The sequence below is a fragment of the Ptiloglossa arizonensis genome, chromosome 6, assembly GCF_051014685.1.
Source record: "Ptiloglossa arizonensis isolate GNS036 chromosome 6, iyPtiAriz1_principal, whole genome shotgun sequence".
In the NCBI taxonomy this organism is placed as follows: domain Eukaryota; kingdom Metazoa; phylum Arthropoda; class Insecta; order Hymenoptera; family Colletidae; genus Ptiloglossa; species Ptiloglossa arizonensis.
Window position 1 is genome coordinate 14,698,247 of NC_135053.1, and position 14,858 is coordinate 14,713,104.

Here is a 14,858-nt window from a genome sequence, read left to right on the forward strand (position 1 = left end):
AAGGACACGTACACGTAACTTTGGGTACGTTTAAAAATATCTCCGCGTAACCGAGTTTTCTCGTATCGTTGGACACTCTGAGATAACTTCTACGAATTATGATCGTTACACCGCGTTACTGTAGACCTACACTCGTGTTATTATTAGATAATTTCCCGCACACGAATTTTATTCGGTCTCTATTTACATCTATAAGCGATTTAAGCGACCACAGGAGAGACCTGGGTCCAAACGAACCCATTATTCAATCTCGCGCAAATATTTCGGTTAAAAGATTCATCATCCCGGCGTACCCACCTTAATTTCCAACGATACTAACCCTATAGTTAGTTCGATACAAAATTAACTAGCTAAAACCCTATAGTTAACCGATACAAAATTCTTTCCGGATTCGAAAAGATCCAAACGCGATACGAGAAGAATCGAAAGAAACTTCCGCAACGAAGAGGTACCCCAAACGTTCAACGATCGTGTCGAACGAGTAGAAAATCGCAATGGTGACGATCGATAAATTTGTTCAAAATCGTAATTTGTAAAAGAATCACCGACGCGTATTCCATCTACGGGATAACCCGTAGGAACCGTTGATGCGTGACTCGTCATTCGCCGGAAGATTTCCTCGTTTAATCCCCCGCGGCGATTGAAAATGCGTCGCCCGTAAGAAGCAATCGGACCGACCGATCCTTTCTCATCTCGATAATGTAAATTTATTCGCACCGATTAATCCACCGTGCCGGATTACACCGTCCCGTCTGTCCGCGAGCTTGTTCGAACCAGCGTGGATTTTTCTCGTTCGCGGAGAACTTTAATGGAAAGATTATAACACTTCGAAGAATGTCCACGAACTCGGCGGCAAACTCGAGAGAGAGATAAAGAGAGAGAGAGAGAGAGATATTGAAACAAGAATGAGACAGACCGATTAATACAGACGACCGATTAATAAACGACGCGATTGGATAACATCGAAGACGAACACCTCGCGCAAAGACGAACCGAGACGAAACCGCGCTTTGTTGTCGCAGTTTGTCTCAAGTTCGCGTACAACTCCTCGTACAATTATCGTTTGCTCTCTGTCGATCGTTCGAATCTTCCTCCCGTGTTGACTTTTCCTTTTCCGCGAAAAAAAAGGGACCGTGGCTACGAAAAACGAGTCGAGAGTTGCCTTTTTCGGGGAACACGCGATGCAACGCGTAGCCGGTCCGGTTGTTCGAATATGTTAATGGGGTGGAATTTATTCAGCAGGAAGAAGGTAGAAACGTGGCGATGAATGGTACTCGAGCCTCTACAATAATACACAAAATTACACGGCCGGATTCCTGTGATCTTTCGTTTCTATGGTCCATCTCCATTGCCCTTTCTCCGAGCACGCGTTGTCGCTCTCATAAACACCTAGCGCGAGGAGCTATAAAGCCGAGTAACGTTCACTATGTGAGAGAAATCCGTCCTTTCGACCATAAAGAGCGTTTTCATGGTAGCAATGCTACTCGTCATTAGTTCCGCGCGATACGATATCCTGACCATTAGTGAAATAACCTTTTGCAAAATTTCTGACCACTCTCCGACTCGGCGGTTCGTATGTACGAGTGCGCGCGTATACGATTTTCTTTTTTTTTTTTTGAAACGGATACCGTGATAAATACGATCCAAACGGGCATAGTTTGTTTTAAACGAATCGGAGAAATTTAATTATCTCGGGAAAAGTACAACGTTAACGCGAAAGTCGGGGTTACTTCGGTTAATCGATCGCTCGAATGCGATAATATAACAGATAGGTGAGATGTAAAATGTTGCAATAGATACTGAATTATATTTAGTACAGTATTCGTTTTATACGTTTACTTTCAATCTCTTTGCGATTGTGTAGTTTTGTTATGATTTTTACTCTCGAGGATTTCCGCTTCTTGGACTCATGGTTTCTGTATGTACAGATATCAGCGAAAAACGAAACGGTTAAAAATCAACCGAATCTGTATCTTTAAATACCGTGGTTACGATTTTTTCTTTAGAAAATTTCTGCTTCTTGGACTTATGGTTTCCATATGTACAGATACCAGCGAAAAACGATTAAAGATCAACCAAATCCGTACCTTTAAACACCGTGATTACGATTTTTACTTTCGAAGAGTTCCTCTTCTTGGACTCATGGTTTCCGTATGTACGGATATCAGCGAAAACCGAAACGGTTAAAAATCATGGGAACCCGTATCTTTAAATACCGTGTTAAGAAAATTTCCTATCGTCGTCCACGTTGAACTCTCTCGCGGACCCACGGCTCTTAAACCGGCCGGGAAGTGTCGCGATAGTACACCATTCACGCGTTATTGTGCCATTCAAAATGGAAGTTCGCTATCGAGAAGGGGGAAAATGTCTTCAGAATGGAGTTCACCAGACCGTTCGATATAAATGTCAAATATTTCACGGTGCACCGGAGGATCAAAGTAATTCCGATACGGCGAAGAGCAACAAAAATTCCAATTTCGAGGTTCTTTAATATCCGTTCCATTTGAAATATCGATACCGGCGATACCGTATTAATATTCATCTCCGTATATTATTGTTACAAACGCGAGTCTACCACGGTGTCAAATCTATACACGTATATGCACTCGTTCTGTTATATATGTATACATATTACAACACATATAATTATATACACGTATATATATATATACATATATACATATTATAACATATATATGTATGTATATCCAAGCTTTTCACGTCGAAAGCACCGGCTCGATCGTTGAATTTCATTACGCTGAATAGATTCGAGCGGCAAAGGAGAACGATCGAAAGATTAAAAGCCCGTTATAATCCGCGAGCCTTATTAACCTTTCGAATTTACATTTCCGCGGCGCGCGGTCACTTTCCCGCGAACAATGTGCGCCCGGAATCGCGAAACGTCACCGAGGGGCACGACTCGTTTTCTTTCTCGATTCAACGCCACAGCGAGGCCAGAATTCGTTCTCACCGTGACAAAACCAATCGATTTCCACGAAAACGTTGGAAAAAATTCAACGAATATTTTCCTTATTTGTAAAACAATAATTCTGATTTTTTTGTTTTCTTTTTCTGGTCTAACAAGAATACATCGAAGATGCATCGAAAAAAATGCGATTCTTTCGAACGTGTCGAGGAAACTTACATTTGGAATTGTTCGATAAAATTCCAGGTTTCGGTTTCGAATAATGCAAATCGGGTACAGCAGAAAAATCCGTTAACGTTAAAATTTACAGCTTGGTAAGTTTGATAAACGCGAGTCTGAAGGTAAGCGCGGTCAATATTATTGTACAATATCGAATATTTGACAATAATATTGACCGTCCAGAGACGATATTGTGGATGCAATATATTGAAACAATCGAGAAATGTTTGATTTTATCGAAGCTCTGTCAATGAGATGCGTGTATACGGTATTGCTCGACACAGCAAGAATATATCGCGCGACGAGTAAAATTGGAAAAATATTTTCTCGATGATATCGAACCGTCTCGATCGAACACGGATACATTATCGCTTCGATAACGTACCTTTGCATCCTTTTCGAAAAAAATTACGAAACTTTGAATCGTAACAAAATCGTAGTAAACTCGAACAATGGATGAAACATAATCCCTCGATACGTCCGTAAGAAAACGTTGTATCGGGTTCTCACAGTGTTTCCCGACCCTTCTCGATTAACTAGCACGCTTCAAATTTAATAAGATAATTTCCAAAAATAAAAGTACATTTCTTCCAATAGAAACAATTCAAACATAAAAGGACCAAGTGTACCAAAAGTTACTCGTCCAACGAAAATGACCAAAAATTTGATAAAATTCTAAAAATAAAAAATACTCGCCCAGATCGGGAAACACTGGATTAATGTATTACAATAACGAACGTTCTACTACAGAAATGATTCGGTATTTTCCTACTTGTAGCGTTCGGCCGAGATCGATGAAGTATTATTGCCGCGTCGTGAATAGATTCTGGAACGTTCATTGTGGCCCGATTGCCCGAGTTTGACGAGAAAGTGACGATCGTGAGCGTAGGTGTGTGCATAATAAAGTTGAATGGCATGTTTCAGGATCGTGCAACCAATCGTTGGGGATGGAGTCCGGCGGCATACCGGATTCAGCCATTACGGCGTCCTCGTCGTATGTGACGAACGTCGGTCCACGGAACGGCCGGTGAGCGCAATTACTTTTACGATCGTGGCGTCGGCGTCGTGGTCCTCCGTCGCGTTAAACGGCGTCGCGGGCTGACTTTTCAACGCGACGCCAAGAGGACGGATCAAACCGGCCCGCGACAGACACGCTTTCCGCATTAACCGTCCGCCACGGAAGCTACCGGCTCCTCTTTCTACGCGATCCATCCCCTACCATCTCACCGACACCCTCTGTTTTCCACCGTCTCAACCCCTGGTCCCTCGTCCGTTCGTAATTTCACAATTTCGCGGGTTCCTTTCGCGAGAGATCTCCTACGAGAAGCGTCTTTCGCGCTAAAAACTTGAAAAAGATCGATCCCTATCCTCCTTTGCATTTCTTTGAAATTTTGGCTGTGGAGAATGTCTTATCAAAATTTCTGGAGCATTGAAAAATTTAAGAAGGTAGATGGTCCTTTTTAGCCTTTGATTTATTATGAATCTTCACTGGAAAATAAAAAGTGGCGATTTTAATTATTAGAGAGTCCTTCACGCTAAACACTCGAAAAAGATTGACCCCTATACTATGCATTTCTTTTAAATTTTGTTTATGGAAAATGTCTTACCAAAATTTCTGGAGCCTGGAAAAATTTACAAAGGTAGATGGTCCTTTCTAACCTTTGATTTATTATAAATCTTCACTAGAAAATAAAAATTGACGACTTTAATTATTAGAGAGTCCTTCGCGCTAAACACTCGAAAAATATCAAATCCCTATCCTCCATTGCATTTCTTTGAAATTTTGGTTGTGGAAAATGTCTTACCAAATTTCAGGAGTATTGAAAATTTTACGATGGTAGATGGTCCTTTCTAACCTTTGATTTATTATGAATCTTCATTGGAAAATAAAAAGTGGCGATTTTAATTATTAGAGAGTCCTTCACGCTAAACACTCGAAAAAGATTGACCCCTATACTATGCATTTCTTTTAAATTTTGTTTATGGAAAATGTGTTACCACAATTTTAAGAGCATTGAAAAATTTACGAAGGTAGATGGTCCTTTTTAACCTTTGATTTATTATGAATCTTCACTGAAAAATAAAATGTCGCCATTGTAATTATTAAGAGCGTCTTTCGCGCTAAACGCTCGAAAAGTATCGATCCCTATCCTCCTTTGCAATTCCATGAAATTTTAGCTGTGGAAAATGTCTTACCAAATTTCAGGAATATTGAAAAATTCACGAGATAGACGGTCCTTTCTAATCTTTGATTTATTATGAATCTTCACTGGGAAAATAAAATGTCACCATTGTAATTATTAAGAGCGTCTTTCGCGCTAAACGCTCGAAAAATATCAAATCCCTATCCTCCTTTGCAATTCCATGAAATTTTAGCTGTGGAAAATGTGTTACCAAATTTCTGGAACATTGAAAAATTCACGAAGGCAGATGATCGCGAGGTAACCATCGCGTGCAAATATTCACGATATTGAAAATATAATGAATGTTCCTTTCTATCCGTTGATTTATTAAGAAATTATTCCTTTCACGAGAGCTCTCCTACGAAGAACGTCTTTCGCTCTAAATTCTCGAAAAAGATCGATCCTTATCCTCCTTTGCATTTCTTTGAAATTTTGGCTCTGGAAAATGTGTTACCAAATTCCTGGAGCATTGAAAAATTCACTAGGGGTAGATAATCCTTTCTAACCTTTGATTTATTAAGAACCTTCGCTGAAACACAAGATGTCGCGATTTTAATGATTAAATTCCCAAATTACCGGAGCATTGAAAAATTTACAAAGGTAGATGACCGTGAGGTAACCATGTGCAAATATTCACGACGTTGGAAAAATGAAGAATACATTTAACCTCTGTTGAATTCATCGAGGTTCTTCGTTGAAAATGGAAGACGTGAGTCGCGATTTTAATTGTTCCAAGGCCTGTTGAATGTTTCCACGCGCGAAGAACCGGATTGTGGCGTTCGAAGTCTCGTTATTATTTCGAGAGAATCCACCGGGACAACTTTCGAGCGAATCGCTCCGAGATCTTCGCGAATGGATTTAATTACTTTCTGCGCTATTGGAACGGTAGGATCGTGTTCGAAATTTCGAAAGGCTACGACGATATTCCCGTCGTTCCGTGCGGATTAACCACTCGCCTATTCTGCGCGATTTATTTTAAAGCGTACGCGCTTGTACGGGCTGGTGAATTTTACCGCGACTCGGTACGCGCGATCGTTGCGAAGGAAATTAAAATATTTCGTCTCGTACTCGATTTATTCACCGATATATGAAAACTATTTTGCTCTCGATACGGTAAATTTATAAAGTAACGATATAAATAAAACACCGGGATGAAATTATACTTCGCCGAATGACGGTATCGGGGCGAATGCAGCCGGTGAGAATCGAATTTGGCGCGAGAACAAGGGATTAAGCGAGCACGTCCGACCGATTCGCTTAAATATTCTATAGAATCAATTTTGACGTAAAAACCGATAATTTCACAGTTAGTTATTCCCCGATAAAATTGTTAAGAATGACGGTATCGATCGTACATTATTACGTAAAGAAATCAGGGTCCGAATTGTGAATTAAAGGCGATGAAACTCCACCATCACGATTCATTTCGTATTAACCTTGGTGCGTTCTTTGAATCTCTTTTGACCTATCGTAACCTTACAATATATTCTTCTATCGTTCAAATTATCGTATAGATGCAACTCACTCCTGTATGTCCTTAGACTACCCATTCTATTATAAAATTAAAAGACACGAGTTCGCGATGTTGGGGAAACCGGTAGACCCTAACTAAAATGGAAAACATTCGTTTGCCTTCTTGTCGCAAACAGACATTCACTACAGTACGTTTACTCGAGAAAGCGTAATTAGTGATTCTGTAATATAAAATCTTTTTAACTTCGCGATCGAATTATCAAAATACTGCTCTCAAGGCTCGAAAAAAAAGAAAGAAAAGAAATACGAGAAGAATTCATTCTTTTCTTAAAAATTACCAAACTGCCCTCTTAATCGGGCGTCCACGGTCGACGCGTTCGTCGGTGAAATTAATCGAGAACATTCTCCGCAAGCTCGTGCTTTTGCGCGACGTCTGCGAAAACCGGGAGAGAAAGAGGACCTCGATGCACCCTCTCCCCCGGCCCCCACGAACGAAGTTACGCGCGACATTGGCAGCTTCGAGGGAAAAATATTATCCCGCGGTAATTGCGTTGTTATTGGGGCAAAGACAGCGGCTGAATGCAATTCGCGTGATCGAGTGTCGGGCACGACCTTGCTACCCTGCTGAGCGCGTACTTCTCGCGGGTTTTCCACGGGAAATGGGACCCGAACGACCGCGAGTGCAGAAACGCGATTCGTGTTACGCGATTACACGGTTTCGACTCTGATTCCGCTTCCGCGTAGTAGGTGTACCGGAGTGGATAATCGAATGTATCGTGGCCGCGGATAAAGAGATATTTATTGGCACTGTATAATAATGCGCGATTTGAAAAGTGGGGACGTGAATACCGGTGTCGCGATTAATAACAAATAATAATGTATTCGCGGTGCACGATGATTCTCGTTCAGAGACACACAACGCTATCCAAAGACACACTGAGCTCTTTCATATAGACACTACTCTATTCAAAAACACACTGAGGTCTTCTTGATACTCACTACTCTATTCAAAGACACACTGAGCTCTTCCAGATACACACTACTCTATTCGAAGATACACTGAGCTCTTCCAGATACACACTACTCTATTCAAAAACACACTGAGCTCTTCCTGATACCCACTACTCTATTCAAAGACACACTGAGCTCTTCCAAATACACACTACTCTATTCAAAGACACACTGAGCTCTTCCAGATACCCACCACGTTATTCAAAGATACACTGAGCTCTTCCAGATACACACTACTCTATTCAAAGACACACTGAACTCTTCCAAATACACACTACTTTATTCAAAGATACACTGAGCTCTTCCAAATACACACTACTCTATTCAAAAACACACTGAGCTATTCTAGATACACACTACTCTATTCAAATATACACTGATCTCTTCCAAATACACACTACTCTATTCAAAGACACACTGAGCTCTTCCAAATACACACTACTCTATTCAAAAACACACTGAGCTCTTCCAGATACACACTGCTCTATTCGAAAATACACTAAGCTCTTCCAAATACACAACTGCTATTCAAAAACACACTGAGCTATTCCAGACACACACTACTCTATTCAAAAACACACTGAGCTCTTCCAGATACACACTACTGTATTCAAAGACACACTGAGCTCTTCCAGATACACACTATTCTGTTTAAAGACAAACTGTCCTCTTCCAGTGACAAACTAAGCTGATCCAGAGATACACTCTACTTTTTACTGCAACGCGTTACAAAAATGGCGGTTCGCGCATAACAGGTACAATGCCGGTTATTCCGAGCCGAATCAGGACACTCGATAATCTCCCTTGTTTTCCATGATCAATTTTCTCTCCGTTTGAGTATTTCATCGTGAAACACTTACCGATAGACTGATAAATTATCTTCGTAATCAGTCGTGAAATCGACTTTGCACGCGTATCCGTACCACATTGATGAACATGATTGAATAGATTCGATGATTACCGACGATGACGGATCGAATAATTAGAGCTTGTATTGCCATTGCGTCGGGGTACTATTGAAAGGACATCGTAATTCGCCATTAACCGTTTTAGAAAGGGCATTGCCATCGTTTTCAGGGTTGGACAAAGGACTTATGGTGAATTTGACTACCATTTTGAAATTTTCTTGGAGATTCGGCACTTTTTGGGGTTCAAAATCATCCGAAGGTCATTGTTCGTATACGACGCACCGTATTGTGATACCTGGTATAGAATATGAGAGGCAAATTGTGTGCTTTTTACCAGAAAAATATTAATGACCTTGATAAAATGGAAAATTTTACCTCAGGAGAAAAATTTGTATCTCTCGTTCAAAATCGATCGAATTATGTCCGATGTATCTTCACGTACCCTTAGTACCAAAGGTATTAATATTTAGTGTTATTTCGACAGAATATCTGTTGTAATATCGGATCAATTTTATACTTCTTCGCGTATGTTTCTTCGGATAAAAATATAAATATATACACAAGTGCAAGGAATATTGATATTTTTAAAGTTCGACACACTCATTTTTCTACAATCTTTTCTGTTCTTGTTCGTTACTTGATTATTCGTATAGACGATTTACGTTCGGTGTAATATCGTCTCACGGTACACTCACTTTTATTATGATTTCGTTTCACGCGTCTAATTTCGTGAGAACGTTAACTGGAACAAACATCAACTTACCTTTGTTCGTCACAGAATTCAGTAGTAGTGGATCGACCATGGTCAGACACTGGAAACGCCTTGCAAATGAGAACCGTTCTTACTTCGAGTCACCCGGTATTGCGGTGTGCGAAGGATACGCGAAACGTTCCATCGCAATAAAACTTCCGTGAAATTTTATAGAAACGTTCCTCGTTCTTTTCTTTAAATTGCATCGAAGAAAATCTATCTTACCGAGATTTGTCAAAGACACGAACGTCTCACGATACGTTCACCGTTTACAAGAACTCATCGGTTTAAGTTCCTTCGATAAAAATACGTAGAACGACAAACAAGATGCAAATTCCCTGTAATGTAAATATCTACGTTGCACTTTGGCGTCTACATACGTATATGTAAATTCAAGATGGTGATGTAAGAGTGGTTTTACGTTTGGACATTCAGAAATAAGAGATGTCTTCGAACGTTTGTAACGAAAAATATATTCAACGAATTCCTTTAACGCTTGACACGTATATTTACTGGTTATCGAAGAATACGTACAAATTTTTATGCATTAATAAAATCGATAATTTCTCAGGAATCAATTGTTGAACAAACGTGGAATAGAAAAGTTTCTTTCGCATCAATGCTATCGTCTGGGACGAAAATACTAACAAATTTTTGTTACGTACGAGTTTGGTTATGGTCCTTTTCGAGCAACAAAAATTCTTTTTTTTTTATTATCGACAAAAGAAACAAAGCAATTCCAGATCCACGCACGGAAAGTTAATTACCGAAAGCTATTAGAATTTCAAGTCGAAAGACTTATCAGTTTTTGAGGTATCGCTTGGAAAATTTACATTCCAGAAAAACGACTTTAAAGTTCCGGTACCGATCGGTGCTGTCTACTTCGAACTCTCGAAACTTTGTTAATTCTCCGTACTTTGGCCTACAATTTTCCTCGAGACAGTCTGAAGACCGTAACCGATAAAATGCAAAATAAAACTATAATTCTTTCGTTCGCGTAAATAATAATTCCACCATCGTGAGAAAGTCGTGTATCAGTATTCAATAATGTCTTTTCGGTATCTTCGTTACGTTAACCTTCGCGATTTTATTGAAAGACCACGGTGAAAACTACATGTGGGTCCAAACGGACCCGGTAACTCCACCTCGCTCGCACAAATATTTCCAACATTCCGTCATTTTATCGCACATTTCTAAAATAAAATTACATTACCTGTACAATTGAACGACTCAAGAGTCTTTCTAGATCCGAAAGAACGCGGCCCGGAATCAATCCCATAAACGGAAGTCGTTCGATCGAACGAAAAAGAAACGAACTTTTTTTCGACAATTAACGATCAAAGAGGGTGGGTTCGACAAACAATTCGTCTGCAAACGTCACTGTAACGGGTATTTGACTTTTCGATCGAACACACCGGTCCGCTCGCATCGTCCAAGACGTACACGTCCGGCTGTATTTATTTTACGACCATTTCCAACGGACCCGGCTTTCGGTGAAACGATGAATGTTTTAACAGTCGAATCGACGAGCGTGCAGAATCCAGGGAATTAAGTGTCGTCGATGGACGCAAGAAAAACGCGAAGGGCGCCCTAATCAGCCGGGAAGTTAACTTCGTTATTAGGTACGAATAATGGGTGGACCGATAGGTGAGCGAAAGTTTCGCAGAGTTCCTAGGAGTCGATTTAGAACGAGCTCACGGGGTAGAGACGAAGCGTGGGGGGGTATGGGGGGCATCGACGATCGAAGTAGCAACGGTGGGCAAACAGAGAAAAGAGACACGGAAAAGAACTGAATCCCGGATTCGGTGTTTGAGTACACTTCCCTCGGAGCACGGTAGAAGTTCTTAAAACCGGCGAATGGCCCCGTGAATTGTTCTTCTTTGTTCGAACGATTGTTTAATGCCCGTAGAGGACTATAATTGTGCCTAGCCGGTCTACTAGCTCCGGTGAAACATTAACTTCGCGCTACGTGCCGAAAACCCGTAGCATTCTTCGACTCGGTCCCGCGAATCGGGAACAAACGCGAGCGAAAATCGTATGTTAAGATATTATACATAATCGATTCTCACGATCGAAACGTTGTCTCGAGGGATCTTTCAGGTAGCAGTCTTTCGTTTCGGTTCGATTCTACGATCGAGAACTTTCATCGGGACGAAATTATGATCGTTAATGATATTTTCAAATTGATCTCAGTGACACTTCTCGGGTTCCTTTCGTTTCTCTCGCAGAAAGATTAAGATTGATAATATTTTGAAATTTATTTGGCTGTCGCTTATCAATTTGCGTTATTGGTTCACAAGGGTAAAATATTGTGAAAAAGTAGGAGAGAAGTTGCACGAACGGAAGAAATTTAAGCACGATGTATGATTTTTACGGTAACGAGTGTGATGAAATATTTTAACGCGTTGAATTTATTTTCGATAACGCGAGCTTCGAAATACTTTTCACGTTCTTTGACTGGTGAGTATTCGCGATATTCAACTTTTATTTTACGTTCAAATAATATCCTTTTAACGCAAAGAGTGAAATTCCCGGTGAAACAACTATATGCGTGCAGAAAAAAAAAAAGCTTTATTTCCGTAAAGATTGAAGGGTGCTCGAAACTTTTCAGCGGCGGTGTATATACAAAGCTTTTGACGCCACGCTCTTTTCTCGAACCTTTGAAGTCTCATCGTACTTTGAAAACACTTTCCAGAAAAACTTACGCGCTCGATAGATGGTCGTTAGACCGCTGTGCTGTAAAAGTTTCGATTCCAAAAACGAAAATACCGTATCTTTGCACATCAGCGGTGAAATTGTTCAGATCGTGTAGAATCTTTAGTGTGATTTGCAAATGAAAGTCAGAATGCGAGTTAGAGTGACGTGTGTAGACGTATGATTTTATAATCTTTCCATTATTTTATCGAACGATCTATCGAAGTTTGTCTCTCGTGCGTGCAAAACCAAAGACTTTATTCGATCGATTATATTAAATATATAGTGTTTGATTTAGATTTCTTAAAGTCGTCTTTCGTTATTTCGACCTATGAAATCATAGCAGGAATTATTATAGAAAGCTCAATTATAGAAAATATATAGTGTTTTATTTAGCCTTCTTGAAGTCGTCTTATTTCGATCCACGAAATCTTATTACTTTCTGTAATAATTATTACAGAGAGCTCGATTATAGAAAATATATAATGTTTCATTTACTTTCTTAAAACTGTCTTTCGTTATTTCTACCCACGAAATCTTAGCAGGAATTATTACAGAATACTCAATTATAGAAAATATATAGTGTTTTATTTAGCCTTCTCAAAATCGTCTTTCGTTATTTCGACCCACGAAATCTCATTACTTTCTGTAATAATTATTACAGAGAGCTCGATTATAGAAAATATATAATGTTTCATTTACTTTCTTAAAACTGTCTTTCGTTATTTCGACCCACGAAATCTTAGCAGGAATTATTACAGAATGCTCAATTATAGAAAATATATAGTGTTTTATTTAGTCTTCTCAAAATCGTCTTTCGTTATTTCGACCCACGAAATCTCATTACTTTCTGTAATAATTATTACAGAAAGCTCGATCGTGAAAGATATATAGCGTTTTATTTATATTCCTTGAAGTCCTCTTTCGTCATTTCGACCCACGAAATATCGACAAAAATCACCATATAAATCTCTTGCAATTTCGTCTCGATATTTCCGAACGCTTCCGTTATATCCGACTGTTCGTCCCGTTGACGAACATTCATCGTCGCGGGAACCGTCGCGACGATTTAATTAATTAACTCGTCGGAGTGGTCAACTTTAGACCGGCTGCCAAAAACCATCGTGTCTCTTAGAGCTCTCCCTCTGATATTTACCGCGACCAACCTCGCTCCGGGACCCGGGCGGAAATATAATATCAATTAATTATGTCTGTCCAATTCGGGTGAAAAATTACCACCGGTCGTTATAACGGGAGATACGGTGAAACGATCCGTGAATCGAGCGCGGACGGTTTTGACGTCGCTACATTTTCGGTACGATTATTATTGTGCAATTTCAGCCGTTCCCTGTCGGAGACGAATTTTCGATGGAAAATGGAAATTGATTTTACGTGCCCTTTTCAAGCAACATCGCCGTTGAAATTTTAATTCTCGTACGCCAATGAAACGAATGTTTGATAGGATTCCTTTTCACGTGCGTACACATTTTGCGGATTGTTTGGAATACCTACGTTTCGTGTTTCTCTCGAGCTCGTTAAGTGTAGAAAAAAGAGTATTCTCAGCACGTGTGTAGATCTATGATTTTATACTTTTTCCTTTATTTTATTGAACCATCTATCCGAAGTTTGTCTCTCGTGCGTGCAAAACCGAAGACTTTGTTCGATCGATTATATTAAATATATAGTGTTTGATTTAGGTTTCTCAAAACTGTCTTTCGTTATTTCGATCCACGAAATATTAGCAGGAATTATTACAGAGAGCTCAATTATAGAATACCAGAAAACCAGAAAAATTAAACGCCGTTGCTTTTGTCGATGATTGTGGGAAAAAAATTGTTTTCGACGTATCGTAACAAATAGAAGTGTCCCTTTATCCTTTACGCTTCGTTAAAGTACGAAAGTTCCTCTTTTAACGAAAACTCGATGTTGTAATGTTAACAAAAACCGCACGAGCAACATTAGATAAATTCCGAGGCATTCGCGGAATTTTAATATTCGATGAAATTCCGTCCATAGGGACAACCCATTGAAAAGGTTTTAACACACCGAGCGTGGTAGAAGTGATTTTCATTAATATTTTCTCGCGGACCACTCCAAGTGTTTCCATAATTCACTACATACATTTCATCGATAACTTTCCCGGTTATGGCGCGCGAACGAAAAAATCGATATCTGCCTCGGTTACAGCGCGCGAACGAAATCATCGATACTGAACACTATTTTCGATACAAATTCCCCTGCGCGGAAGAGCCTTTTCCAGGAATCAAAATTTAAACGCAATTCCCGCATGAATCGCACAAATCCTTTGCGTAATATTTTCGCTCATCCGAATTTGGATTTCAGACGCGGTTTTCGCTCGAGCTTCGCTAATCGAACATTTATGGTTAACGCAGTTCCGGGCGAATTGTTAATGTAAAATAGGAAACGTACTGCCGAAAATCGTTGCAAAGTTCCATTAATGTACATTTACGTACACTCGTACGGTTAGAAGTATTTTTAATACACTTTAAAATACAATATTCGGTGGAATATAGTACTATATACTCGCAATTTAAATTCAGTATACGTCGTTACTTTATTATTTGATCTATTGTGCGTACATTTTACAAATGAGTATTTCATTATAATTTTTGAAGATTCAATGATATATGTAATTTTACAGAATTTAAAAGTTTATCCAATTTGTGATGCCA

At 39.6% G+C, this 14,858-nt stretch overlaps 1 protein-coding gene across 3 annotated transcripts in view; it reads left to right on the top strand.

Annotated features, from left to right (window-relative positions):
• Nucleotides 1-14,858, top strand: part of LOC143148306 (discoidin domain-containing receptor 2) — a 236,236-nt gene that overhangs the window by 170,607 nt on the left and 50,771 nt on the right. For all 3 annotated transcript variants that reach the window (XM_076314535.1, XM_076314534.1, XM_076314536.1), the window contains exon 3: nt 4,070-4,172. In XM_076314535.1, the coding sequence (XP_076170650.1) occupies nt 4,070-4,172 (103 nt within the window). The remainder of the gene's footprint in view (nt 1-4,069; nt 4,173-14,858) is intronic.